The sequence below is a fragment of the Anolis carolinensis genome, unplaced genomic scaffold, assembly GCF_035594765.1.
Source record: "Anolis carolinensis isolate JA03-04 unplaced genomic scaffold, rAnoCar3.1.pri scaffold_7, whole genome shotgun sequence".
NCBI lineage: Eukaryota > Metazoa > Chordata > Lepidosauria > Squamata > Dactyloidae > Anolis > Anolis carolinensis.
In genome coordinates, this window is record NW_026943818.1 from 3,603,850 (window position 1) to 3,631,771 (window position 27,922).

The 27,922-nt window shown below is 41.5% G+C and overlaps 1 protein-coding gene and 1 non-coding gene across 3 annotated transcripts in view; both read left to right on the forward strand.

Moving 5' to 3' along the window:
• The window catches only part of col27a1 (collagen type XXVII alpha 1 chain), a 127,538-nt gene that overhangs the window by 22,138 nt on the left and 77,478 nt on the right, over positions 1-27,922 (forward strand). For both annotated transcript variants that reach the window (XM_016996978.2, XM_062960436.1), the window contains 9 exons: positions 2,350-2,403; positions 6,441-6,494; positions 13,015-13,068; positions 13,356-13,409; positions 15,984-16,028; positions 16,544-16,597; positions 18,948-18,992; positions 22,092-22,145; positions 23,825-23,869. In XM_016996978.2, the coding sequence (XP_016852467.2) occupies positions 2,350-2,403; positions 6,441-6,494; positions 13,015-13,068; positions 13,356-13,409; positions 15,984-16,028; positions 16,544-16,597; positions 18,948-18,992; positions 22,092-22,145; positions 23,825-23,869 (459 nt within the window). The remainder of the gene's footprint in view (positions 1-2,349; positions 2,404-6,440; positions 6,495-13,014; positions 13,069-13,355; positions 13,410-15,983; positions 16,029-16,543; positions 16,598-18,947; positions 18,993-22,091; positions 22,146-23,824; positions 23,870-27,922) is intronic.
• On the forward strand, positions 21,844-21,935 carry mir455 (microRNA mir-455). The gene has a single exon (NR_129974.1). It is a non-coding gene; the product is annotated as a microRNA mir-455 (primary transcript).

The window sequence follows — 27,922 nt, forward strand, 5'->3', positions numbered from 1 at the left end:
TCGAGAAAAGCTTGTTGTGTAGACCAGGTCTCTGTACCCCAGAATGCTCAGGCTGCATTGTAGTACCGTATATACTTGAGTAGTAAGCCAACCCGAATATAAGCCGAGGCACCTAATTTTACCACAAAAAAACTGGGAAAACATTGACTCCAGTATAAGCCAAGGGTGATAAATTTCAGAAATAAAAATAGATACCAATAAAATTACATTAATTGAGGCATCAGTAGGTTAAATGTATATGTATATATGTATATGTACACATATACATATACAGAATATAATTTACAATAATATATAATATTATAATATATTGTATATGCATATAATATTAATAATATTTTGTAATACAATATAATACTAATAATACAATATAATAATGTTAATTATATATTATATATTACATGTAATATTAATAATAATATTACAATACATTGATATAGTACAATATAGTAATTTATTGCCAGTATTGTGCTATGCTAATAATATAATATTGTATGTAAATTTAATTTGTAAGCCGCTCTGAGTCCCCTTCGGGGTGAGAAGGGGGTGGCATATAAATGTATTAAATAAATAAATAAATAAATAAATAAATAAATAAATAAATGTTTTTGAATATTTACATAAAGCTCAAATTTAAAATAAGATTATCCAACTCTGATCAAATCATTATTCTCATCTTCTTCAATGTAAATGTGCTTATGTATCCTTTTAATAAGAATAGAGTAAAATAATACATGTAATAATAATAGTAATAAATACAGGAAAATAATACATATAACAATAGAGTAAAATAATAAATGCAATAATAATAATAAGATAGTGAAATAATAAATGTATTAATAATAATAATAATAATAAAATAGAGTAAAATAAATGTAATAGTAGCAACAATAATAAAGAAAAATAATAAATGTAATAATACCAATAATAATAGAGAAAAATAATAAATGTACCATTTATTCTCGCGTATAAGCTGACCCAAATATAAGCCAACCAGGACCCTCACCCGAGTATAAGCCGAGGGGTTTTTTTTCAGTCTTAAAAAAAGGGCTGAAAAACTAGGCTTATACTTGAGTATATACAGTAAGTGGTCTGTGGTTTGCTCTTCTCCACACTTGCACGTTGTGGACTACTCCACTTTGTGGCCCCATTTCTTAAGGTTAGCTCTGCATCTCGTGGTGCTAGAGCTCAGTCTGTTCAGCACCTTCCAAGTCTCCCAGTCTTCTGTGTGCCCAGAGGGGAGTTTCTCATCCAGCATCAGCCATTGATTGAGGTTCTAGGTTTTAGCCTGCCACTTTTGGACTCTCGCTTGCTGAGGTGTTCCCTCGAGCATCTCTGTTGATCATAGGAAGCTATTTTTTTTTATTTAAGGTGTTGGCTTGCTGGCTGATATCCAGACAGAGGATGGGCCAGAGATGTCACTGCCTTGGTCCTTTCATTACTGGCGGATGTTAGGTGGTGCAATACCTATAGCCCATTTTACTGCACCTGCCGCCCTGCAGAGTCTGTGGCCGGTTCCCAGGTCTACTTTTGGTAAAAGCCCCGTCTTTTCCAGGGCTCTTGAGAAATCAGGCTGCCTTCCAAGCATTCTTGTGTCTTCTGGTTTCTCTCATTCCCTCTCCCCACATACAAAAGGGGGGAGGAAAAGCATCACTCATAATGAGCTACTTGGTCATAAATCTTCGAGGAGACACCTCGGTTTATTCTGAGCCTTGATGCTGCTGCCAAAGAGAGCGTGGAGGAGGGGAAGGCAGGAATATAATTAAGAGCTCCAGTAGTTTTCTGGACAATTGGACACTCCAGTCCAGCTGGAAAGTCTGAGTCTGAAGAATGCAACTGTTTGAGTTTAGCATCTTTTAACTCTCAGATGAGACTCTGGCTAAATCAGACTATGGGCAAACTTGGGCTCTCTGTGAGTTTTGGACTTCAACTCCCACCATTCCTAACAGCCTCAGGCCCCTTCCTTTTTCCCCTCAGTCGCTTAAGCGGCTGAGGGGGAAAAGGAAAGGGCCTGAGGCTGTTAGGAATGGTGGGAGTTGAAGTCCAAAACACCTAGAGGGTCCAAACTTGGGGGAAAAAGAAAGGGATTAGGAATCAACTGGTTTTCCCTGTAATAGGCAATAAGAGCACCTAAAGCTTCTGTCCAACCATTTCAAAGCTCTCTGCTTGAGCGGTGATGGCACGATCGTCAGCATAGATGAAACTCTTTGTCCCTTATGGCAGTGGCTGGTTATTTGTGTAAATGTTAAACATTGATGGAGCAAGCACACTCCGCATCCTGGAGGACATCTCTGTGTTGTATACAACTCTAAGCTCAATGTCAATCTTCTTTATTTATTTCCTTTACAGGGTCCCCCAGGTCTGCCCGGTTTACCAGGACCACCGGGCAAGCGAGGCCCACGGGTAAGTAAGAGCGGGGGGAAATCTATGTAGGGGAAGGTAATAATAATAATAATAATAATAATAATAATAATAATAATAATAATAAGTTTATTTATATCCCGCCACCATCTCACCCGGAGGGGACTCGGGGCGGCTCACAGAAATATCGGATACAAAACAATAACAATGTACAATACATCAATAAACAATAACATGCACCGGTTATAATGTTTAAACATTGACCAGAAAAATGAAACACACTTACTAAAAACATAGAATTAAAAACAGTGAGGTTGTAGGTTTTTTATCGTGTCAGAAGCGACTTGAGAACATACTGCAAGTCGCTTCTGGTGTGAGAGAATTGGCTGTCTACAGAGACGTTGCCCAGGGGACGCCCAGATGTGTTACCATCCTGCTGGGATGCTTCTCTCATGTCCCTGCAAGCTAGAGCAGACAGATGGGAGCTCACCCCATGTAGGGGACCGGTCAGCAGTCCTGTCGGTGAAAGAGTTTAACCCATTGTATCACTGTGGCTTCTAATCAGTGAGAAGGTAGAAAAACAAAAAAAAGAATAAAGGAAAGAAATATATTTTGGGCTAGATGCGTTTCCTTGGGGCCACTTCAAAAGGAAAAGCACATGCAATGTTTATGCTGGGAAATAATAATAATAATAATAATAATAATAATAATAATAATAATAATAAACCCTAACCAGTACAGGTGGTGATGGGCACACTGGGTGCCGTGCCAAAAGATCTCAGCTGGCATTTGGAAACAACAGACATTGACAAAATTACGATCTGCCAACTGCAAAAGGCCATCCGACTGGGATCTGTGCGCATAATCCAAAAATACATCATACAGTCCTAGACACTTGGGAAGTGTTTGACTTGTGATTTTGTGATACGAAATCCAGCATGTCTATCTTGTTTGCTGTGTCATACAATAAAATAATAATAATAATAATAATAATAATAATAATAATAATAATAATAATAAACCCTAACCAGTACAGGTGGTCCCAGTGGTGATGGGCACATTGGGTGCTGTGCCAAAAGATCTCAGCCAGCATTTGGAAACAATAGAAATTGTCAAAATCACGATCTGCCAGCTGCAAAAGGCCACCCTACTGGGATCTGCGCACATCATCCGAAAATACATCACACAGTCCTAGACACTTGGGAAGTATTCGACTTGTGATTTTGTGATACGAAATCCAGCATATCTATCTTGTTGGCTGTGCCATACAATATAATAATAATAATAATAATAATAATAATAATAATAATAATAATAATAATAATACTTTGTGATGTATTTTCGGATGATACGCACAGATCCCAGCAGGGTGGCCTTTTGCAGTTGGCAGATCGTAATTTTGTCAATGTCTATTGTTTCCAAATGCCTATTTTCCAATGTCTATTGTTTCCAAATACATCACACAGTCCTAGACACTTGGGAAGTGTTCGACTTGTGGTCTTGTGATATGAAATCCAGCATATCTATCTTGTTTGCTGTGTCATAATAAAATAATAATAATACTTTATTTTTCTATCCCGCCACCATCTCCCCGAAGGGACTCAGGGTGGCTAACATGGGGCCTAGCCCAGAGCAAAACAAAATATAAGAGTTACAATGAGTATCTAAGGCTAAAAACAATGATACAGCAGACAAATAAAATCAGCAATTAAAACATAGCATACAATAAAAATACATAATAACCAAGAATAAATGAGGTAATGATACAAACATCAACCACTATAGATAAAAAAGGAGTCAGGCATATAAAATAAGTCCCACCCCCACCCCCAATTCTCCTCAATCCAGGATCTCTCTTTGTCAGTTTTCTGACTGTCAAAGGTCAGGGGGGAATGTATAGGTCAAGAGAGGAAAAAGCTGCCCTTCACTCCCCTACAGATCCCCGCCCCACTTTATACCCCATCTCACTTTATACCCTTCAATAATCCCAAACATGAGTTGGAAGTAAACAACTGGACAGTTCTTCACTCCAGAATCAGCTGGATTATTCCTTGTTAATGCTTGAAGGTCCTGAGTCAACCAGGGGAAGAGGAACCCAAGGGGGACGGTCGGAGGGAAGGGGGTCTTGCAGTCCTGATGTTCTGATGGTCTCTCTCCATTTTTCCAAGGAAGCGGCTCCTCTCCGCCTCTTCCCTTGACTTCATGGGAATGGCATTCCACCCTGATGCCGTGCCCCCACCACCTTTGGGAACTCCCCTCTTCCTCCCCTCCCCGCTCCACCTCCCCAAATTGCAGAGAACACATTGTGGGATTGTTCTCTGCCATTTACCGTTGTTGGTTCTTAGCTGCCCAGCATCTTGAGATAAAACTTTCCATGGAATTTGAGGGGCGGCATGAATGGCGAGGTTGTCTTTCTGGCCTGGTTTGTTTCCTGCAAGGAGGGAGGCAGGGGGTGAGGGTTGTGCCCCCCACAATATGATTTATGGCCTCCTTGAAATTGTCTTCAAGTCTTCAGATTTCTAGCAGTAATGTTCTTTACACGTAAAGCCCCCTGAGCTGCTGAACTTGCTGACTGAAAGGTCAGCAGTTTGAATCCGGGGAGCGGGGTGAGCTTCCACTGTTGGCCCCAGCTTCTGTCAACCTAGCAATTCAAAAGCATGCAAATGTGAGTAGCTCAATAGGTACAGCTCAGAAGAGAAGGTAACGGTGCTCCATGCAGTCATGGAGCTTGGACCTTGGAGACGTCTACGGATAACACCGTCTCTTCGGCTTAGAAATGGAGATGAGCGCCAACCCCCAGAGTCAGACACAACTGGACTTAATGTCAGGGGAAAACTTTAACCTTCACCTAATAATAATAATAATAATAATAATAATAATAATAATAATAATAATAAAACTTTATTTTTATACCTAAAGTTCTTATATTTGCTATGTTCACACTACCCTCTTCTACACCTGGCATAAGTCAGTAAAGGTGATCCCAGTGGTGATCGGCACACTGAGCGCAGTGTGCACTTGGCCAGCACTTGAAAACAATCGGCACTGACAAAAAGACCACCTGTCGGCTGCAAAAGGCCACCCTGCTCGGATCTGCACGCGTTATTCACCGATACATCACATACGGTAGTCCTAGACACTTGGGAAGTGTTCGACTTGTGATTTTGTGAAACGAAATCCAGCATATCTATCTTGTTTGCTATGTCATAATAAAATAATAATAATAATACATCACACAGTCCTAAAAGCTTGGGAAGTGTTCGACTTGTGATTTTGTGATACAAAATCAAGCATATCTATATTGTTTGCTGTGTCAGACTATGTTGTTGTGTCAATAATAATAATAATAATAATGATAATAATAATGCATAACACAATAATAATAATAATAATACATCCTAAACACTTGGGATGTATTCAACTTGTGATTTTGTGATATGAAATCCAGCATATACAGTATATCTCATTTGCTGTGTCATACTCTGTCTTTGTGTCAATAATAATAATAATAATAATAATAATAATAATAATAATAATAATAATTTTATTTATAACCTGCCCTATCTCCCCAAGGAGACTCAATATTATCATCATCATCATCATCATCATCATCATCATCATCATCATGCCCATTTGAAAGCCAATTTAAAAGGCCCCACGTCAGTCAGTCTTCTACCCCTTTTATCTAGGTTTTTAAATGCCCGACTGACATTTTTAAGCAAGTGCATTGCTAGAAATTTGCGGACTGAAGGGCAACTTTCATTATGGGTGTCAACATTCTTATTTGAGGAACGATGCCAGCATTTTGCCTGAGGGAGGTTGTTATAACCTTATGGAGGATCTTCACTTTGTTATTTCTGTAAAGACAATTTTGAACTTTACTTTATTGATCCCTTATGACGTTCTTCCTTATGTAATATACAATACAATACAATTCTTTATTGATTAGTCAACTTTTGACCATATCAAAACATGTAAAACATACAATATAGAACAATGACTGACCTTGACTTTGTTGGCCTAGGCTTTGTTTTATGTCTGTGGGGCCAGTCTGACCCTGACTTTGTGTTTCCCTCTAGGGTCCTCCTGGCCCTCATGGGAATCCTGGACGGCCTGGCCCACCTGGTGCTAAGGTAAGGAAAAAGTTCCTATGTGTACAGCAGATCACCGTATGTCAGCTAGGAATGATGAAAGAACAACTGGGCTAAAGGATGCTGGGAATTGCAATTACAATTGGGCAGTTTTGCCATCTTGGTGGCTTGTTTTCCCACTGCTGTCCAAAAGACAAACTCTCTATTACAAGGGTCAGAGACTTGAATGAGAACAAGATGATTTTTACTATTTAAGACGACCTTCTGATGGAGGTAAAAGGGGAATTATCACTCAAGGGGGTTCAAGACCAGGTAATTCACAATGTTTTTAGGAGCATAGAGAAGGTGGTTTGGGGAGTCTGAAATGACTGATAGCTGCAAACATAGCCATACTTTGGTCACTTCATTTATTAAGTGGACTTTCCCCCTTGTGTATGTGTTTTCAGTGCCTTGAAGTTGTATGTTGACCACACTATTTGCATAGGTTTTCCTAAGGTGGTTTTGCCTATTCCTTCCTGAGAAATATAGCCTGCAGCATCTGGTTTATGTTGGCAGACTACCATCCTGGTGCTAACCAGCTTAGCTTCCATGCATCAGATGGGATCTGATCCCTTGCAGATATTTCTAATAATAACAACAATAATATTGTCATAAAATAATAATAATAATAATAATAATAATAATAATAATAATAATAATAATAATAATCCATTTCTAGACTGCCCTCTCTCTCCAGAGGGATTCAGGGTAGCTAACATACATATAAACAGCAAACATTCAATGGCACAACTACTTCACTTAATATCAAAAGTATAAAATGACGATAACATACTCATTATGCAATTCATGTTGCAGATGACTATACAAGAAGCTACCAAGGAATACAGTGGAACCTTGAGTTAAGAGCACCCCAACTTAAGAGTTTCTTGAGTTAAGACTTGGCACCTTGACATAAGAGCAGCATTTTGAATTAAGAACTAGCTCTACAGGGAGTTCTAGCATGAGAGTACAAGGTTTTAGGGCTTCAAGGGAGCAGCCTCCATGCCTCGTGCTCTTGTCTACTTTGAGGAACTTTGGGTTAGTTGACTTTGTGTGGTTTTTATTCCTGGTCTGTTTGGCTTTGTGAAGAGAGAGAGGAAAAACACTTGGAGGGCCCAAGTTTGCCCAAGCCTGGCATAGCGATACAATTCTGCAATTGTGAGAGTAAAACAGCAGCCAAATTAAAAACAGTTTAGGAACAGTTTTAAGAAAATACGATGCAACTGCCTTCCTTGTATCCAGTTTCCCCCCTTCCCCCATGCACTCCAGCAGTGTCTCCAAATCCCTTGCAATTCTCAAACAGAAACAGGAAAGAAAGAAAAAAAGCCCTGAGCTGGCCCATTGCCTCAGTCTGATTAAAAATTAGGCACTGGAGATGTGTTGGCGGACAACAGCTGTTCTGAATTTAAAAAGCACTATTGTAGTCTGGAAAAAAAAAGCAAAGTCATAAAAACACACAAAAAACCCAACCCACTTACATTATAGCCTTTTGTATTTAGGTTTTCGCAGATGACTTCCAGATCATGCTGCTTCGTGTATTTTTTTAAAAACCCTTTATTTTATACGATGCTGTCAAAAACTTTAAACATTTACTGCTGGCCTTATACAAAGTCCACCTGCAATCCTCAAAAACCAAGATTGTGTCTCTGAGTGTGTGTAAACCAGCTTGTTATCAGTCATTATTCCGAACACAGAGGGCGCTTCCGGACAGGGCTTAAACCCACAACAAAGCGGGTTTAAGAAACCCATGTCGCATTGTGGATTTAAGTCCCCACTCCGCATTTTGCACCATGTCTGGAAAGGCCCTAAGAAGGCTAAGATGGAAACCATCTTCTCTCTCAGGTGTGGGGTGCAATATTACAGTATATCATTATATATTATTAGATGTCATTAGTAGTAATTATATTTAATATTTAATAAATTATTATTACTATAATAATAATAATAATTTATATTCTGCCCTTTTCCCTGAAGGAACTCAGAGCAGATAATAGCATGTAAACAGACACAGGCAAACATTCAGTGCCTTGTTATAGTGACATGCAATGAGACACAAATACACAGATAAAGGAAAAGGCTTCTCCTTTCATTTCCGGCTCTGTGGGAGGTGCTCTTCTCAATTTCCAAGCCAAGGAGCCTGCGTTGTCACTTCCTGGTCATGTGGCTGGCATGACTGCTTGGAGGGTCTTTTTGCCTTTTCCTGCGGAAGCAGTACCTATTTATCTACTCACATTTGCATGTTTTTGAAGTGCTAGGTTGGCAGGAGCTAGGGTTAAGAGCAGGAACTCATCCCATCCCGCGGATTCAAACTGCCAATCTTCAGGTCAGCAGTTCAGCAGCACAAGGGTTTAACCCATTACGCCACTGCAATATATTGTACTATAATACAATATTATTATTATTATTATTATTATATATTATAATATAATATTATCAATATTATATGCATATACAATATATTATATTATGAGCATAGCGCAATATTAATATTATATATTACTATATTTTACTATACCACATTGTATATATATTGTGAGGCCTTTTTGCTCTTTTCACATCTATCAAGGTAAGGGTAAAAAAAATGTGGGTTTGGAGTTATAGTAGATCTCTATTCCATTGCTTCAGCATAGGCTGGATTATGTAACACACTGTGTAACGCACTATGTAACACAATTATTGTTCCTGGGTTATAAATATCATTTCCTAATTGGTTCTATCTAAAAACATGGGAAAAGTTTATTAAACTGTCAAAACTTTGTTTTTGTGGGAGGGACATCCTGCAGCACGTTTTGCTATAGCTTTTCAGTGAATAACTGATAGAGTCTCAACCATTACAACATACATTTCCTAGAGTATTCTTAGGCAAGGAATACTAAGAGATCATTATTAATTTTTACCATCTTGACCACACAAATTGTGACATGTTTCCTGGGCACACATGTCCCAATTTTAAGCTGTGAAACTTTATAGAGTATACTCATAAGACACTTCCTGCTTTATACAAACCGTCCATTAAAAACACACACACGCAGACCTTCTTGAACCAGATAGCGTGAAGAAAGTAAAGGACGTAAATTAATTCTTCATCACACAAGGAGGTGGATGGGCAGGTGATGAGATGCTTAAGATCTGCTGATTTAAGAAGCTGTTGATAGGAACAGGATGCTTCAGTGGCTAGGCAAAAACCTGCGTTTAATTAGGTTTGACAGAAAGCGAGAGGGGTGTGGTGGCCAGCAGATGTTTGCTTCCAGGTTGAAGTTCTCCAGAAAGTCAAACCAACATGGAGCGCTGTGTGACTTTGCATACATTTGGGACCATATGGCAAACAGTTGCACCTGGCCAAAGCTTTTGCGGCTGGTGGAATATCTACCGTATATACTCGAAGATAAGCCGAGTTTTTCAGCCCTTTTTTTTTAGCTGAAAAAGCCTCTCTCGGCTTATAATGGGGTCAAGGTCAAGACCGGGCAACAGAACCTGGAGACCATTGCTTGCAATATATAAAATATTTCTCTCTTACCCTCCCTTATCAGTGTGTTTTCTTTTCCAAACCCTCCCTCACTCTTAACCAAGGGAATGCTTTGAAAAGGGAAAGATGTCCTTGTAAGTCAGGAAGAAGAAAAATGTATATCCATTAATCTTATAAAAGCATTTTCCCCTGAAATATTTGTTAAACTCTCCTACAGATACATAGGCATTAACCCCTTGCATGCACTTGCAATCCCTATGTACAGTAGAGTCTCACTTATCCAAGCCTTGCTTATCCAAGCTTCTGGATTATCCAAGCCATTTTTGTAGTCAGTGTTTTCAATATATCGTGATATTTTGGTGCTAAATTCGTAAATACGGTAATTACAACATAACATTACTGTGTATTGAACTACTTTTCTGTCAAATGTGTTGTATAACATGATGTTTTGTTGCTTAATATGTAAAATCATAACCTAATTTGATGTTTAATAGGCTTTTCCTTAATCCCTCCTTATTATCCAAGATATTTGCTTATCCAAGCTTCTGCCGGCCCGTTTAGCTTGGATAAGTGAGGCTCTACTGTACTTCTATATCTGTATCTATCTATCTATCAATATACATTAATTTTATATATGAATTTTCCCCTCATATGTTTTCAGGTCTTTGCAACTCCTATATACATATAGATCCATGTACCTGTATATCTGTATCCATATGTATACATTATTTAACCAACTGATGCCTCAATTAATGTAATTTTATTGGTACTGTATCTATTTTTATTTTGAAATTTACCAGTAGCTGCTGCATTTCCCACCCTTAGCTTATACTCTGGTCAATAAATTATCCCAGTTTTTTGTGGTAAAATTAGGTGCCTCAGCTTATATTTGGGTTGGCTTATACTCGAGTATATACAGTAATTTGTTTTTGCAGCACTTGGACTGTATTGTATTGTCCACCCCACCTCACTGTCATCCTGGACTTGCTTATCTCTCTGTCATATTGGATTGCTTTTGTTACCTTTAACAACCTGGGGTGTTTTCATGCCCAGTTGGTGAAACTTTTTTGGTGTTATCAGACAGTTTTCTCACTTGACAGCCACATCTGTTTGGGTCTCATTAGAGCCAGAGAAGGAAAAGCTCTCTTCCCAGATGACCTCTATGGCAGCTTGGAGGCTGACTCGGGATGGGAGGAACTTCACCGGGTGGGTGGAGGTCTCTCCCTTTCTTCGGAAAAGGGAACAAGGCTTACGGCCCTCCAGCGGACTGACATGTTTCAATGTTTCCTGTAGTTTTGGGTTGGCCTTAGTTTTTGATAATGATAGAGAGAGGTTTTGCTTCCGTTGGGATCCTGGACTTTGGCAGCTGGATGAAGACGAGCGCTATTTTAGCCTGCATCGTTTCCATTCCAGGAAAGGAATAAATACTCCAGTAAGGGAAAGTGTCATAATCAAGGGCTGATTATCTGGGTTGCTTTTGAAGGATCCATTCTGCCACCCGTTCCCCAGCAAGTTTCAGGACATTTCCTTGCCACTCCCTGCACTCAAAAGGAGCTGGCAATTTGCTCCCAGGGCCTGAACCAAAGATGCCACATAAAGGAACTCCAGCTATGATAACAGCTGCATGCAAAGAGGAATTATCTGCATGACTTCATTTACTGCTTGGCAAAGCCGGTCAGTCTTCATTCAGAATTTGGGCAGCGACATCTGTACTGAATCAGCAGCACTCCGCTCTGCAGCCTTGCTCCAAAACATTCTCCCCAGATCTCCTCTTGGCCCAGATTGGGGTGTGTGTGTGTGTGCATGTGTGCGCTGTGGGGAGTGAGGGAATATGTACTGAAGAGGGGGGGAAATAGTAGTAGAGATTGTGGGAATTGGAAGGAACTCTCAAACAAAAGTGACACTGCGCTGAAACTAATGGGAACTGATGCTCATCCAGCTGTTTTCTTCCTCCTCCCCATTACTGGGAAAACACTGATTAACTTGGCGGAAAAAAAGAGAATGCTTTCTGATCTATCTGAAAGCAATTTTCTAATGAGGATATTCCAGGAGCTCTGTAAACATTTCAGTTTCTCCCAAGTGATTAGGCAGCTTCGGATGAAATTTCTGTGTTAACAGACACACCAAGGGCGAAGATATACAGCAGAATACAGTCTTTGCTTGAGCACATTTATTTATTTAGAGCAGTGCTTCCCAACCTTTTTTGACCAGGAACCCCTTGACCAAGGACCACTTTGACCAGGGACCATCTTCAATATTAGTACCAAAAGGGATACGAATCCGTTTTTGGTCAACTTCAGATTCAGTTTGGTTATTTGGGGTGCTAATTCACAAAATTGCATTGGATAGACCACATCAGTTCTAGTTTCTGATACAGAACATATGCCATCCAGTAGTCGCCATCTGCTCGCCCACAGAAAACCATATTTAATAATCTAGAGCTGATGTGCTCAATCCAATGCAATTTTCTGAATCAGTAACCCACATAACCCCAGGAACAGGTCTAAAAATGAAGACACCAAGGCACTCCTACTTCTAGGTGCTCCGCTTAGGGGAAGGGAGGAGGAGGAGAAGCAGCAGTCAGGAGGCTTATTGTCGTGTCTTTTGTGGATAGTCAACCACAAGCTGGTAATTTGGAGTGCCTCTGGTGTCACTGGGAGAAGGTCCTCCATTATGCATGTGGCAGGGCTCAGGCTACATTGTAGTCAGTGGCCTGTGGTTTGCTCTTCTCCACACTTGCATGTCGTGGTGGATATCAGGTGGTGCAATACTGGCTAAACAGTATAATTTCTCCAGTGGTGTTGTGCATAGACATCCTGTGGCATATCTCACTAGGTGCCACGTCCTCTGTTTTAACGTGGTGGAATGTATTCCACACTGAGCATGCATACTTAGCAGCAGAGTAGCAAAGCACCATAGCAAATGTCTTCACTGTCTGGTTGTGATCTCCAGGTTGTGCCAGTCAGCTTTCGTATGGTATTCTTTCTAGCACCCACTTTTTGCTGGATATTGATAGTTTTGTTGACAAAAGGGACTAAGTTTCATTCTGTGTTTCAGGGGCAAAAAGGTGATCCTGGGTTGTCTCCTGGAAAAGCACGGAACGGACAGAAGGTAAGCCTGTATTGGTTGTCTGCACACCTACTAACTAGCTTGCCAACACCAAGTCAAGCAGGCATGTTTCGCATGCAGTTTCTCTGCCCATTGGGCCATAGAGCTTTAGAGCTGGATGGGACCTCAGGGAGTATCAAGTCCAAACAGAATGTGGAGAATGTCCCAATCCTACTCTGTCCCCACAATTGTTATTTTCATAACTACAAGAGGTAGAGATGTTAGCATTTAAAAACAAAAATGCATTGAAAAACAAAAATATTGGAACCTTTTTTTGCTTCTACTTACAGGGTGATGTGGGTTTACCTGGGCTAACTGGGTTTCCTGGACAGTCTGGTAGGAAGGTAAGTGTTCTTTATGCTTGGTTTTGGTCATCATCTCAGGAAGTTTTCATTCAAGAAATCTATAGAGGGGGGCATGAAAGATCTGTACTAGTCCTGACGATAATTCATACCCATGTCTACCGGGTGAGGTCTAACCAACACAGAAGAGAGTGAGACTTTGACTTCATTCTAGCCATTATACTCCTCTTGATGCAGCCTAGAATTGCATTGGCTTTTTAGCTGCTGCATCACACTGTTGACTCATATTCCTCTTACGGTCTATTAAATCATGTAGATCTCTTTCACGTGGACTGTTTTCATGACAAACACCACCCGTCCTATATCCATGCCAGTGGTTCCCAACCGTTTTTTGACCAGGGACCACTTTGACTTTTGACCCTCTGGTTATGTGACTGACATGATTGCTTTGGAGTGTTTTAAAACATTCAGGTCAGCAGTTCAGCAATACAAGGGTATTACCCAGTGATGGGCAACCTTTTGAGCTTGCTGTGTCAAAATTCGCCAAAACAAAAACACCCCGAGCATAACTTGGGTGGTGTGTCACTTCGAGAAAAAAACCCATAATTATGCGATATTTGTAGTTTAAATAACAAAAATGTATAATTCTAATATATAACTGTAGTTAATAAACCAAAAACTAATTATTTAGCTATACTACACTATAGCAAATGTTTTATCCTCAACTATTGCACCTGGTTGTTGCAGGAGCCGAAGATGAAACGTCCTTCTCAGCATGCGGCCCCATACTTCTCTGTATTTGGCCACATGCAGCTACGTGTCATTGAAAATGGCTAAGTGTGTCAGTGCTGACACGCGTGTCATAGGTTCGCTATCACGGGTTTAACCCATTGTGCCGCCAATCATGACGGTTGGTTAGGCCAAATCCACATCCTCACTTATTTCCAATGTAGTGGGCAAATAATTGTTCTGAAGAGTCCTTCAATATTTGAAAAGTGCTTGAAATTAATCCCATACAATGAGAAGAGAAGTGAACTGTGGGTGAATGTCGTGCTTTCCTCATACTGACCAGAAGCTCCTGCCATGAGGCAAACCTATTGACAAGTCAGCGTATGAGCTGAAGACATTGATTGTGTGTCTGTGTGTATATATGTGTGTGGCGAAACGTGTGCCGCATTGTTTTCAGAGCCCTTCCCACAGCTATATTGTTTTCTGCTGCCTCAGAGCTATTTTCCTTGAATCTTTACATGCCTTCCCCCTTTCTGAGTTTATTTTAAAATAGGGTAGAAGCCAAAATGTGTTCTTTTTCTGTGCCACAGTTCACACCAAAAGGTATGTCTGCCTCATGATTTCCCAGGGCATCGGCCCCACTGGTGGTTTGGCTGTTCCCACTCTGGCTTGCCCACAACCATCTTCTGCCCATTTACAAAAGTATCTGAAACAGCTGAACAAACAATCAGGGAGAGCTTTTTTCCCTTGATGGGATGGGCAGTTCTCAATATGAATGGCAGAGCAGAGTTTCCCAGAACGTTCTTCCTCTGTGATAATAGCAAACCCAGGTTTGTGGGTTTTGTGTGTTCCTTGTACACAATTTGGCACAATGCATGGGATGGAAGCAGATGATGGAGGTTGTGTTGAACGACCATCTCCGTCATCCACAGCCAGCATGGACTTCCAGCTTGTCTCCTGAGGAAGGACAAGCAGCGCTTACTGACCATCTGATGTCAACGTAACCTATTAGCTCATGGGTCAGGAGCCAACTGGTTTGGGACACTGTCATCAGTTAGCGTTGGACTGGCTCCATCTTCACTGTTGCCTGGTTGCAGAAGACAAAGAACAGACAGTGAGGAAGAAAGACAGACCGACAGTTTCAGTGAAGAAGGATGAGGAAAGCACAGCATACATCAGGACCACGGCCAACCCGAAGGCAACACGGAGGAGCCAGTTGTGGTTGAAAGAACATTGCAATTGGCCAGGACACAGCCAGATGGTTCTGTGGCTTTCTGGGACTCCTTGGATGGCTTTGGCAACTTCTCTTAGAATTGAAGAACCCAGATTGTCTTTTTGAAGGCTTGCCGACATCTGATACTCCCTGCCGGCCGAAGCACGCAGTAGCCTCAGATCTGGCTTTTGCTTCTGATCCTGTTGCTATACCATCAGAAATGTAAAGTACTTTTTTGGATCCCAAACAGGAGCTGGAAGGTTTTCAGCTCCCTATTAAAGGAGACTGCACTGGGGTGGTTGTCTTTCATGCTTGGCAAACACAAACCCAGTTGTCTTTCTTTCCATGAGCTCCTGCAATGCATTTGACTCTGATGAGACGAACTAGGATTATCACTGTATATTTATACATGGAAGAAAGGGCTGGTAAAGTGCAAAAGATAGGGCTCCAGAGATCCAAGATTCTCCAAAGTGCCATTTCTTTGCCAAGATGAGGTAGGGAGGAATACACAAGGGTGGAGTGTGGCCAACCAGATCTTCAGAAATCTGGAATTTAGCAAGTGATGATATCTTTTTCATGGGGACGTTGTTTTGTCCATATGTAGCAGTACCTCTAATGTTTTGGAAATATTTTAACAACAATAACAACAGCTTTTAAACCTATATTTTGAACAGGGACAGAAAGGATATCTAGGCCCAGCAGGTCATCCCGGAGACCAGGTGAGGTTTTGTTTGGTTCGGCATGTCTGCATATCTGCATGGGGCACCCTTTTACCTTCCTGCCAAGGCAGTACCCATTGATTTACTTGCATTGTATGCTAGGTTGGCAGGAGCTAGGGCTGGCAGTTGGGAGCTCACCCTGACTCGCAGCTTCAAACCACTAACCCTCCAGTCAGCACCTTTTTGCTGCAGCTAGCGGTTATAATTGTGTGCAGATAATGTGGGTTTTTCTGCCTTGATATTCTGGGTTATATCTGTGTGGAAGGCCCTAAGCGGACTGAGAGCTTCATGAAATGTTATTGTTAGGATAGCCCAGGCATGGGCAAACTTTGGCCCTCCAGGTGTTTTGGACTTCAACTCCCACAATTCCTAACAGCCGGTAGGCTGTTAGGAATTGTGGGAGTTGCAGTCCAAAACACCTGGAGGGCCAAAGTTTGCCCATGCCTGGGATAGCCTGTTTGTGCAATCAAACACAATTCTTTCCATCCCTCTCCTCTTTTATGTTTTTTGAACAGGGTGAACAAGGACCTGATGGAAACCCAGGTGCCAAAGGTTATCCTGGCAGGCAGGTGCAGTAAATCTTATTGTGCTGTGCACAGCATAGGGATGGGGTTGTGGGGAGGATGCAGGTGGATGACAACCGCAATACCCCATAGTTGTGGAGGAGGGTGTTGCAATCTTCATTGGGTTTGCATCGTTTTCGTTCTGTGCACCAAGAAGACCTAGCCTGCCAAGAAAAGGTGTTTTAGGCTAGCTTTGTATGGTAGAAACAATGGTATAATGTTAAATCATGAGATAGATGTGCTCTTCATGAAAACTCCCATTTGGGTTAAGACAGAGATAATACTCCTAGCAGTTGCGTTGCTAAGAAGAGCAGGCCTTTTGTAAAGCAAATGAAAACCAGTCCAAACAACCAAGCCGTTTGCACAGTGTTTGTGACAGTGGAAGAAAAAAGTAAGCCATCCTCTTCTTCACCAGGAAAGAAATGCTGCCAACTTTGAGTGGGCTATTTATGACTTGGAGTCAGGCGGTCCGGAAAGGCTGGCTTGGACCGTCCCCTGTGCCATGCGGTCCCTTTGCCAAGGGCAACAGTCACAACCTTATAAGAAAAAAATAGGTTCCCAAGAGCTTGAACTAACCAATGTCCACTGAATGGAGTAATAACAATGTATTAAATATCATTAAACATTGTATTATATACAACAAATGAATATAAATTTCATATAAATTTCAGATAAATGGTTACAAATGACATTCAAACTGTTGCATTCACAGTATGATGATTGGTAGTTACATTCACAATGGAGTAAACTTTCTTGTTTGTTTTCTTGTTTCTTCAGAAAAGAAGAGTAGACTCGCAGTAGAATAAAACCTGTATGCAGAGTATCATTGATTTGAAACTGAACGCTTTGTTCCATGGTATCTAAGAAAGACTTTACGGTTTATTGAGTACATCCTTGAATTGTTTGAACTAAATAACAATAACTCTACCAACAGACAAAGACGATAGGTAGTCGAAACCAGTTGTGGATCAGGGGTCTACTCTTCTTTTATGAAAAAACAAGAAAACAAACAAGGAAGTTTACTCCATTGTGAATGTAACTACCATTCATCATACTGTGAATGCAACAGTTTGATTGTCATTTGTAACCATTTATATGAAATTTATATTCATTTATTGTATATAATACAATGTTTAATGATATTTAATACATCATTACTCCATTCAGTAGACATTTGTTAGTTCTACAATCATAACTTTGCCTTCCTTTTTCTTCTGTAACGTAAGGGAGCTTGGCCTTCGTAGTCTAACAATATTAATTTCTAAATCTGGGATATAAAAGCTCTCAATTTTTCAATTTTGTTCAGTGTCGAACTCTAAGGTTTGCACAGTCTTTAAACTGGTAGAAGAAGTTGGATGAAGAGGGGCGGGTGGGAAATAGCCCTGTTTTTCTTAAATCCCTTGGGGCCAACACAACACAGCTGTCTATACCAAATTCTCCAGTCTCCGGTATGTTTACTTTCCTGACTTGGTTTTTTTACTACTTGTTACTTCTCTCAGCTGGTGTTGGCTACTGCAGCACTATGGAAAAGGTGGAGGCGTTGGCTACTTTTTGGCTCACGGATCCGGAGGCCAATGTGTTAACTTTGGCCTGATGGGATTGAAAACAAACAAACAAACAATGATGTTTTAGCCAAAAAGAGCACAACTTGGGATCCAGGTTGCTTTTGGGTAAAGTCTATGTCAGAGACAAACCTTTGTATTTGATTTAAGAAACAGACAATTTCAATCTGTCATCTGGTGAAAAGGAAATTTTTGTTTATCGTGTCAGAAGCAAATTGAGAGTTTCTCATCTGGTCTCAGCCACTATCTGAGGTTCCCAGTTTGAGCCTGCCACTTTTGGACTCTCGGTTGCTGAGGTGTTTCTGCAAGTATCATGGGAAGTTCTCGGAGATAACGTGGGAAGTTCTCGGAGTTCTAACCTTATCCATCATCATTTCTCAGTTTCTATTACAGTCTGATGCAGGCATGGGCAAACCTTGGCCCTCCAGGTGTTTTGGACTTCACCTCCCACAATTCCTAACAGCCGGTTAGAAATCATGGGAGTTGATGTCCAAAACACCTGGAAGGCTGAGGTTTGCCCATGCCTGGTCTAATGCCTGTACTTTTCGATTTAACATGTCCCTTTCTGCTGTGATATGTCCCTTTCGCAATTTGTTGTTGTTATCAACCTCACCATCACCATCGTCAACACTTCTTTCCCTGCTCAGTTCCCTGCCTAGCTGTCTCTTAAACTAGCTCCCATTGAGAGAACAACCTCAGTTTTGGCACAGCCTGCAGGAGCGAAAAACTTTGATAACATCTCCACATTTATCTGCCTTTTGTTTTGTTTTTGTCTCTCTTCTCTTGTGTTTCAGGGTTTACCTGGACCTGTAGGGGAACCTGGTCCAAAAGGCAGTCGGGTAAGTGAGAGGCAGTTCTTTGTGTGGCCAGTTTGCCATTGACCACTATGGATTTTGACTGTAAAGGAGCCCAAGTAGCCACAGCAGAAAAAAGCACCCTGGACAGGAGGAAGCCCTGAGATAGTGAGGAAAGTAGGGCTTAACTTTTTCATTGCTGAACATTTTTCTGGCTCAGACTATTTTCCCCTCTGGGCTGCTTTTGGCTGTTTGGTCAACACACACCCCGAAGGTAGATTGAAGGGAGATCTGCTGTGTTTCACTGTGTATCTGTGTGAAACACAGCAGGGAAGAGAACAGCCCTTCCTGCTTGCCTGTGTTAACTTGCCCTGCTCCAAATCTGCTTTTTTTGGTACAAGAAATCCCCTTAAGGTGTACGCAGGTCACTGCCCTCCTGACATTACCATGTGGTTCTTGGGCTTTAGGAGTGTACATGTTCATCTTTGTAAGAACAGCAAGTTTCTAGATGTCTGTGCCCGGAGGATGCTATGGTGGAGGTGGAGAGAGAACCAGATACCTCTGTCTGTTTGTGTGAGTGGCGGTTTAAACTAAAGTTTAGTTGTTCAGAGGTCAATACTCTAACCACTGGCATCCAAGCTTGCCTGGGAGGGAGGACGGCCTCTTTTGCACCAGGGTTTGCTCCTCAGTCTTCTTGCCGAGCTGGAGTGAGGAACAGCTGGAACTGATCGGCCTTGTCCTTTTCTCGGCCTGCCAGCAGCTGTTGGAGGAGGAAGCAGCCGGAAACCCTTGGCCAGTTCTGTGCAGAGTAATCATTCTCAGCATCAGGAGCAAGCACTCTTCGCTCCATTGTTCGCAGTGAAGGTTTTATTTCCTGGTATCATGTGCTGTTGGGAGCCTCATCCTTTTCTACTGAATTTGTGGAATTTAAGCTGGAATCAGGTGTCAAACAGGGATATATTATTGCCCCAACCTGATTTTCCATCTTCATCGCCCTGGCCATTGAGTGCTCTAGCTGGAAGTCAGCTGGGACCAACAGTGCTGTGGAGGCACGAATGGAGGGTGAAAGGGAGAAATGTGCCAAGAGGAAGAAGGCATGTCAATCCAACTCTGACCGGGACCACCTTCCACGTGGAAATGGATGTTCTCACATGCGGGTCAAGAATAGGGCTCTACAGTCACCTACGTATCCACCGCCAAGACACTACACTTGGAAGGCCACCATACTCAGACAACAAGGGATTGCCTAAGGATTGAAATCGAGCAATTTAGGGCAGTTGTGGAGAGTGCAAAAAAATCATTGTGAACATCTTTTGCACTTAGGTTTCTGGTCTAGCATAGGTTTCTTAAGATACTTGGCTGATGCTTCTCCTCCGCCCTTTGTGTGTATGAGAGAGAGAGAGAGAGAGAGAGAGAGAGAGATAGCGCTCCAGTCAACCGTCTCCTTCTCTCCGACTGGAATTATAAATCATGTATTAGCTCAGAGCCAATAAATCTGCCTCCTTCTCTGTCATGTGCTCCTTTCCCTTCTGAGCTATAACTGCTACCAGCTGGCTCTCTTCACCAGGAAAATTGCAAGCGATAAACAAAAGTTGACCCCCATCAGCAGTTTTCATTCTTGAATGCAAAAGAGATTTGAGAGATAGAGGGAAGTGGGCGGAGGAGGGAAGGGAAGGGTGCGAATCAGCTGTTTAGTATCCTCAAAATGATCGTGCCCCAGGTAGTCAAGGCGCTTGTGCTCTCAGCTGTACATTTTTGAGGCTGGTAAAAAAAAAAGAAAAAAAAAAAGACCGAGAGGCATTCCCGTGCAGGAAGAGTGAGGGTCAAAAATGTTGCTCCAGCTGTCACAAAACTTCCTCTGGCTTTTGGATTTCATTAGCCGAGCCGTTTGCCAAATGGCAGTTTTCGTTTGTTGTGTGACGGATCAGCCCTCAAACTCAGCCGTTAGCACAGCGGCCAGAGTTTTATCCTCACTGCCAAAACAGAAAAACCAGTCACATTTTTTTTTGCTTTTTTGCTAAAGATGCTATCAGCAGGGTGACCTTTGAGCTAGTTTTTCAACATGAGAGGCGGGGTTAATGTGCTAATGTCAAGTAAAGCCATACTTTTCAAAGAGGTGGTCCCTGGACTGGTGTCGGCCCACAAGCCATTCCTTGCAAGCCCAGGATGCATTTCCAGGAAAAACAGAAACAGTTGTATCCGTGAGGTATGTCCCTGGCACAAACTAGCGGAAGTTCCCAAAACATCTTCTACAGCAGGCATGGACAAACTTCAGCCCTCCAGGTGTTTCGGACTGCAGCTCCCACAATTCTTAACAGGCACCTACCTTTCTCCTCCATAAGCTTCAGAGAGCTTCTGTTCAATCATTTCAAAGCTCCTTGTTTGAGCGGTGATGGCATGATCGTCTTTCTCCCTTCTGGTAGTGGCTGGTCATTTGTATAAATGTTAAACATTGATGGAGCAAGCACACTCCCCTGAGTTTAAGCCCAACTAAGCCCCTTCCAGGTGTGTTGGCCTACAAACGGTCCTTTGATTTTGGGGCACTACCACTCACAGAACATCCCAGCCTGCATGGCTGTCAACAGGGTCTGAGAACTGTGGCTCAAAATGACATTTCAGGTGAACTCTGACCACAACATCCGTCAATTCTAGTCACTGCAGGGCTGATGGGTGCTGCAGACTGTGTCGAGGCGTCCTTGGCTCTCTCAGGTCTTTGAGGGAAATCTCTGGTACTCAATGTGAATATCTTTAAAAGAAAATGAATTGTTGTTAACCTAGACCCAAGCTCCATTTCCTCCCAGGTGTACTTCTGTGCCAGCTGCCAGGTAAGGCCCTGCTCCCTGCCTCCCAGCTGGCGGGTGCCTTCCTTCCTTCCTTCCTGGAGTCCTCCTCACGATCCCTGGCGTGGGGGTATGTGCCCTTGGACTACATCGTGGGAGCCAGCACCATGCAGTCCATGGGCATATACACTTGCCTCAAGGTTTATTTCGTCACGGCTGCCACCTTTCCTGGACCCAGCGCTGGAGGACGCTCGACTTGATCCTGAGGGATGGCAGTCTCACTATCCAGCCTTAACCTGCCTTCTTCCCACCTCTTTGCAGAAGACAAAACCCTGTTTGTTTGTTCCTCCTTCCACTTCCACAGGGGTACATTGGTCTGCCAGGATTGTTTGGCCTGCCTGGTGCTGATGGAGAACGAGTGAGTATTTTTGTCTTTGTCGTTTTTGTCTGTGGCTTCCAGGTTGGTGGGATGGTGAATCTGCTCCAGTTTTTGGATAGTGCTATAAAAACTAACTACAGTAGAGTCTCACTTATCCAAGCTAAACGGGCCGGCAGAAGCTTGGATAAGCGAATATCTTGGATTAAGGAAAAGACTATTAAACATCAAATTAGGTTATGATTTTACAAATTAAGCACCAAAACATCATGTTATACAACAAATTTGATAGAAAAAGTAGTTCAATACGCAGTAATGTTATGTTGTAATTACTGTATTTAGGAATTTAGCACCAAAACATCATGATATATTGAAAACATTGACTACAAAAATGGCTTGGATTATCCAGAAGCTTGGATAAGCGAGGCTTGAATAAGTGAGAATCTACTGTAAATGGGAAGGCTTTGTAGCCTAGTCAATTATAGCCTAGTCAATCACGGAGGTTTGCCACTTGTGGCATCCATGCATTCATGGCTTTGAACCTTTGTTGAGCAAGGCCGTTTTACAATCCGATCATGATGTTCTTCATAGTGGATGTGTGGTCTCTTTAGATGGGAATGTGTACCATTTCAAATCCTTCCAAGTGACACTGAACAAATGATAATACATGTGGGCACCAAGGTGGACTTGTATCCCAGAGTCCTATCCTGATGACAACACGGTGCCAAAAAAGGCCCTCTTTTGAGCCATATCCCTCTATTTTTAACTCATGCTTCTTCCAAGGACCCTAGAGCATCACATACGATCCCTACATCCCCACAACAGTGTTGAGTGGCAGAGTGGGAGAGAGCCATAGGTTCTGTCACTCAGCCCAGCTTTCCTTGTTTGGCTGTTGTGGGGATGTAGGGATCATATGAGAAGCTCTAAGGTTTGGTCATTTGGATTGACTGCATGGAAATATATATAATAAGTAAAATAAAAATTCCATCCATACTACATAATATTACCATTTCCAAACAAGGCCTCTTGCACTCTGTGCCCTTTGCAACTCATAGGCTTCAGCAAGAACAGGTGCTTAGCTATGGGTCAAGGAGGGCTTTGTGGCCATCAGTGGGGACCTCCAGCCTCCATCTGCCCCACTCCTAATCTCCACCCTGTGCTTCTGAGTAAGGAAACCTATCCCTGGGCCTGTGGGGCTGATGGGCAGAAGGCACTTGCTAATGCTTTTGAGCGGCTGATTTAATGCTTGTGCAACCAAATAAGAAACATAAACAGAAGGTTCTCTAGAGAGTGCCTTGGCTTTGGTCTACATTTAGTTCCAGATCAGTAGCTTAATTATTCTTCCTGCTAAGCCCAGTGTCTACATCCTGGTCTGGGTTAGAGGACACAAATTTATGTGTGCCTGGATGTTTCTCCATTTATGCAGGAAAGGTTTGCAGAAGAAGGCTACACTTTCCCATTCTTCCTCTTAGAAAGATGTTGGCATTTTGACTTGTAACAGTCATGTAAAATTTCCCATTTCTGGTTTAATACTATTCCTCCTCCTGATTCTTGATAGAGGTATTCCCTGCCTTCTTTCCAGTTTGAAGCACAAGAAATACATATGAAAGGAAAAGTTGAAAAGGTGGTTAAGCTATTAAAAAGATGACGACCAGTTAAAAAAACTTGATAGAAAAAAGCATCCAGCACAACAAAAATGACTCTTTCTGCTTGTTTTTCAGGGGATCCCCGGAGTTCCCGGGAAGAGGGGCAAGATGGGTAGGCCGGTAAAGTTTTTCCTCGTCTATTATGCAGACTTTTGCTCAACAGAAATGTTAAGTAAGGGATGAGGGAGTGAGCAGCGGCAGGGAGGGGGCTGGAAGGACGGTGCAGGGTTGGAGGAATATGAAATACTCATAGTGATGAGCTTCCCTTTGTGTTTATAAATCATTTGCTGCCTGAAGTTGCCAGAAACGTGTGTCACTATTTTGATAGACTCTTGACGGTTGGAGGCCAGTGTGAATGTTGTAAGGCAGGAATGAATCTTGCAAGGCCATTAATGCTAATCAAGGTGATTAATTATAACATTCACACTGGCCTCCAACAGACAACAACAACAACAACAACAACAACAACAATAATAACAACAACAACTTTATTTATACCCCGCCACCATCTCCCCGCGGGGACTCGGGGCGGCTCACATGGGGCAAAGCCCGATCAGCATAGTTTACAAAAACAACAATGTAAATACATTACACAATATACAAAAGATAAAACACAATAAGGCAATAAAACAGAGTTAATACAACAGTAATAATATCAATCAACCACCAAATACAATTCAGTCGACTTCATAGATGGGGGAACTGCAGCAGCAATATATAAAAAAATCATCAGATTAAAATACCCAAATAAAAGGGACCTAATAAGAGTCCTTTCTCCCATCCTGGACCTTCCACAGATATATAAACCACCCTTACTTAGTTTTTCCAATATACAGTACCTCATAACCTCTGAGGATGCTTGCCACAGATGTGGGTGAAACGTCAGGAAAGCATGCTTCTGAAACATGGCCATACATCCCAAAAAATGCACAACAATCCTATATGCTGCTGTTACCTATAAGTATCATTTTCTCTCTGTCTGCCCATCTGTTTTTCTGCCCCAATAGAACATCTCCCACTGCACAAGATCCACTGATTGGATAATGTACTTTTCTCTTTTCCTATCCATTCTCCTTTTGTTCTACCTCCTCATGATGGCCCTTCTCACAATAAACAGCATGTGAGGATAACTGTCTTTCTCATATACTCTACACTGTAGGATAAAAAGAACCAGTGGTGGTGGGGAAGCAGGGAATCCTGCCAGGAGTAGTGACCGGAGTAGTGGTCACACTAGAGGCATCTTGAGCTCATTTCTGTGAAAAACGTACGATTGGAGAAAACCTCTGATTTGAAAGTAAACAAGGCAACGGTTGTTAAGCTTGGAGGTCTGGTCAGGGTTTTTGACATGATTGCACATACATTGTGCCTGAGTGCTCAATGCTTTCCAGCTGTTGTTTTGGCTTTTGCAATATTCCATTCAAAAAAGCCTCTTCTCCGCCTCCCCTCCCGGCTTTGTGATAGGGTCCTTTTTGGTTTTATCTTTTCAACAAATGGACATCTGTGTCCCCCTGGGACCAGTGGGCATTCCATTTTTGCAAGTATGTGTTGTTTCAGTCTGGATGTCCCCCCCCCCCCCCATTATATCTGTTTTTCAAAAAGCTATTCATAAAAACGTGTGTAATTAGAATGCCAAGTTGCAATGTGCAGTAATCTAAAACACATACCGTATATACTCAAATATAAGCCGACCCAAATATAAGCTGAGGCACCTAATTTTACCACAAAAAAACTGGGAAAACATTGACTCCAGTATAAGCCGAGGGTGGTAGATTTCAGAAATAAAAATAGATACCAACAAAATTACATTAATTGAGGCATCAGTAGGTTAAATGTTTTTGAATATTTACATAAAGCTCAAATTTAAGATAAGACTGTCCAACTCCGATCCAATCATAGTTCTCATCTTTTTTAATGTAAATGCCATTATGTATCCTTTTAATAATAATAGAGCATTATTACTTCTGGAACATGGCCACACAGCCCGAAAGACATACAACAACCCAATAATAGAGTAAAATAATACATGTAATAATAATAATAATAATAATAATAATAATAATAATAATAATAATAAATACAGGAAAATAATACATGTAATAATAATAAGATCAGAGTGAAATAATAAATGTAATAATAATAATAATAATAATAATAATGTAAAATAAATGTAATAGTAGCAAAAGTAATAGAGAAAAATAATACATGTAATAATACCAATAATAATAGAGAAAAATAATAAATGTACCATATATTCTCGAGTATAAGCTGACCGAAATATAAGCCAACTAGGACCCTCACCCGAGTATAAGCCGAGGGGGCTTTTTCAGTCTTTAAAAAAGGGCTGAAAAACTAGGCTTATACTCGAGTATATACAGTATATTTAAAACGAATTGCTATATCTTCAGTAGTTGGTGGATTTCATGCTCTGTGTATTTATCAGGGTTGGATCCACTTGAGATTTTAGTCTGAATTTTAGGGAAGTTAAACAAAATGCTAAACCAGGGGTGTGCAAAGTGTACTTCATGGGTCAGAGGAAGCCACTGACCCTCATTCTCTTTAGTGATATGAATATCCCCACTTTGTGCTGTTTTCTGGTTATGGAGCCATTAAGGTGAACCTATAGAGCAGTGATTTCTAACCTGTGGTCTGTGGACCACCAGTGGTTCCCAAGAGCTAAAATATGGTCCGTGGCCTCACAGTCATTACACCATTGCAATGAGAGTGACCGATCTCGCGAAACCCTCTTATAGTGCGAAGGCAATGGGGATGTCCTTATGACACCTTTTCACATATTTATAGGTGGCTATCATGTCTCCTTTCAACCTTCTCTTCTGGGGCTAAACATACCCAGTTCTTTATTTATTTTTATTTATTTACAGCATTTATATTCCGCCCTTCTCACTCCAAAGGGGACTCAGGGCGGATCACATTACACATATAGGTAAACATTCAATGCTTTTTAACATAGAACAAAGACAAGACAAAGATAGGCTCCGAGCGGGCCTTGAATTCATGACCTCCTGGTCAGAGTGATTCATTGCAGTTAATTGCAGCTGGCTTGTTCTCCTGCCTGCGCCACAGCCCGGGCCTATTGCTCCTCAGAGGGATTCATGGTCTCCAGACCTTTGACCATTATAGTTGCCCTCTTCCTTTGGACACCTTCAGCTTGTCAATATCTCTTTTGAATGGTGGGGCCCAGAATTGGACACAGTATTCCAGGTAAAGAGAATAGAGAGGCACCATGACTTCTCTTGTCAAAAGTAATGGATCTTTTGAAATGCGTTTGAGTCTCTCTGTTTGCTCCCTTCCCCTCCACCCAGCTGTACAGCTGCTCCCTATAAATGGACCAATGTATATACTCAAGGGAAGAGAAGGTTCCACAGCCAGATGTTTACATGTCCCTTGCTCTTGATTGCTATAAAGCCTCAATAGATGGAGCAATTGGGAACCTTGGTTTGCTACATTGTGTGGGCCTCTTGGAATGATGTAAGGATGCAAAAAAGAAAGAAAGAAAGAAAGAAAGAAAGAAAGAAAGAAAGAAAGAAAGAAAGAAAGAAAGAAAAAGAGATTAAAATAGCCAGCGCTGGACATGAGTCAGAGCTTGACATCTTTCCAGGGGAGTTCAGCTCCACAGGACGTGAAAGGAACATGATGACTCTGTCTTGGAAACAAGGGTTTGAGAAGGCTTTCCCCCGCCCCCATTTTTACTATTTTCTCAATCTGTCAGAAAGGCAAGTCTGAGTGGGAATTCAGTGGTTTCCTCATGTGGTGGTAGTCAAAGGGAACATTATGTCTCCCACCCCATCCATGAGCAATGGGAAAGTCCTGGCTAATTTTCACCCATTTTTTGTGGGAAAACTAGAGTCACATAGCATTATTTCTAAAAATGCAAAAATGCAAGCTGCAAAGCAACAGGAGAGAAATAGCAGCCCACATTAATAATAATAATAATCACAAAATCACATACGAAATCCAGCATATCTATCTTGTTTGCTGTGTCATACAATATCATGTCAATAAATAATAATAATAATAATAATAATAATAATAATAATGCTTTAATTTTACTGATCTTTGTTTTAATCTATGTTGTTCAGACTTGTCCCTAAGTGAGCCGCCCTGAGTCCCTTCAGGGAGATAGAGGCAGGATACAAAAATAAAACAATTATCAAT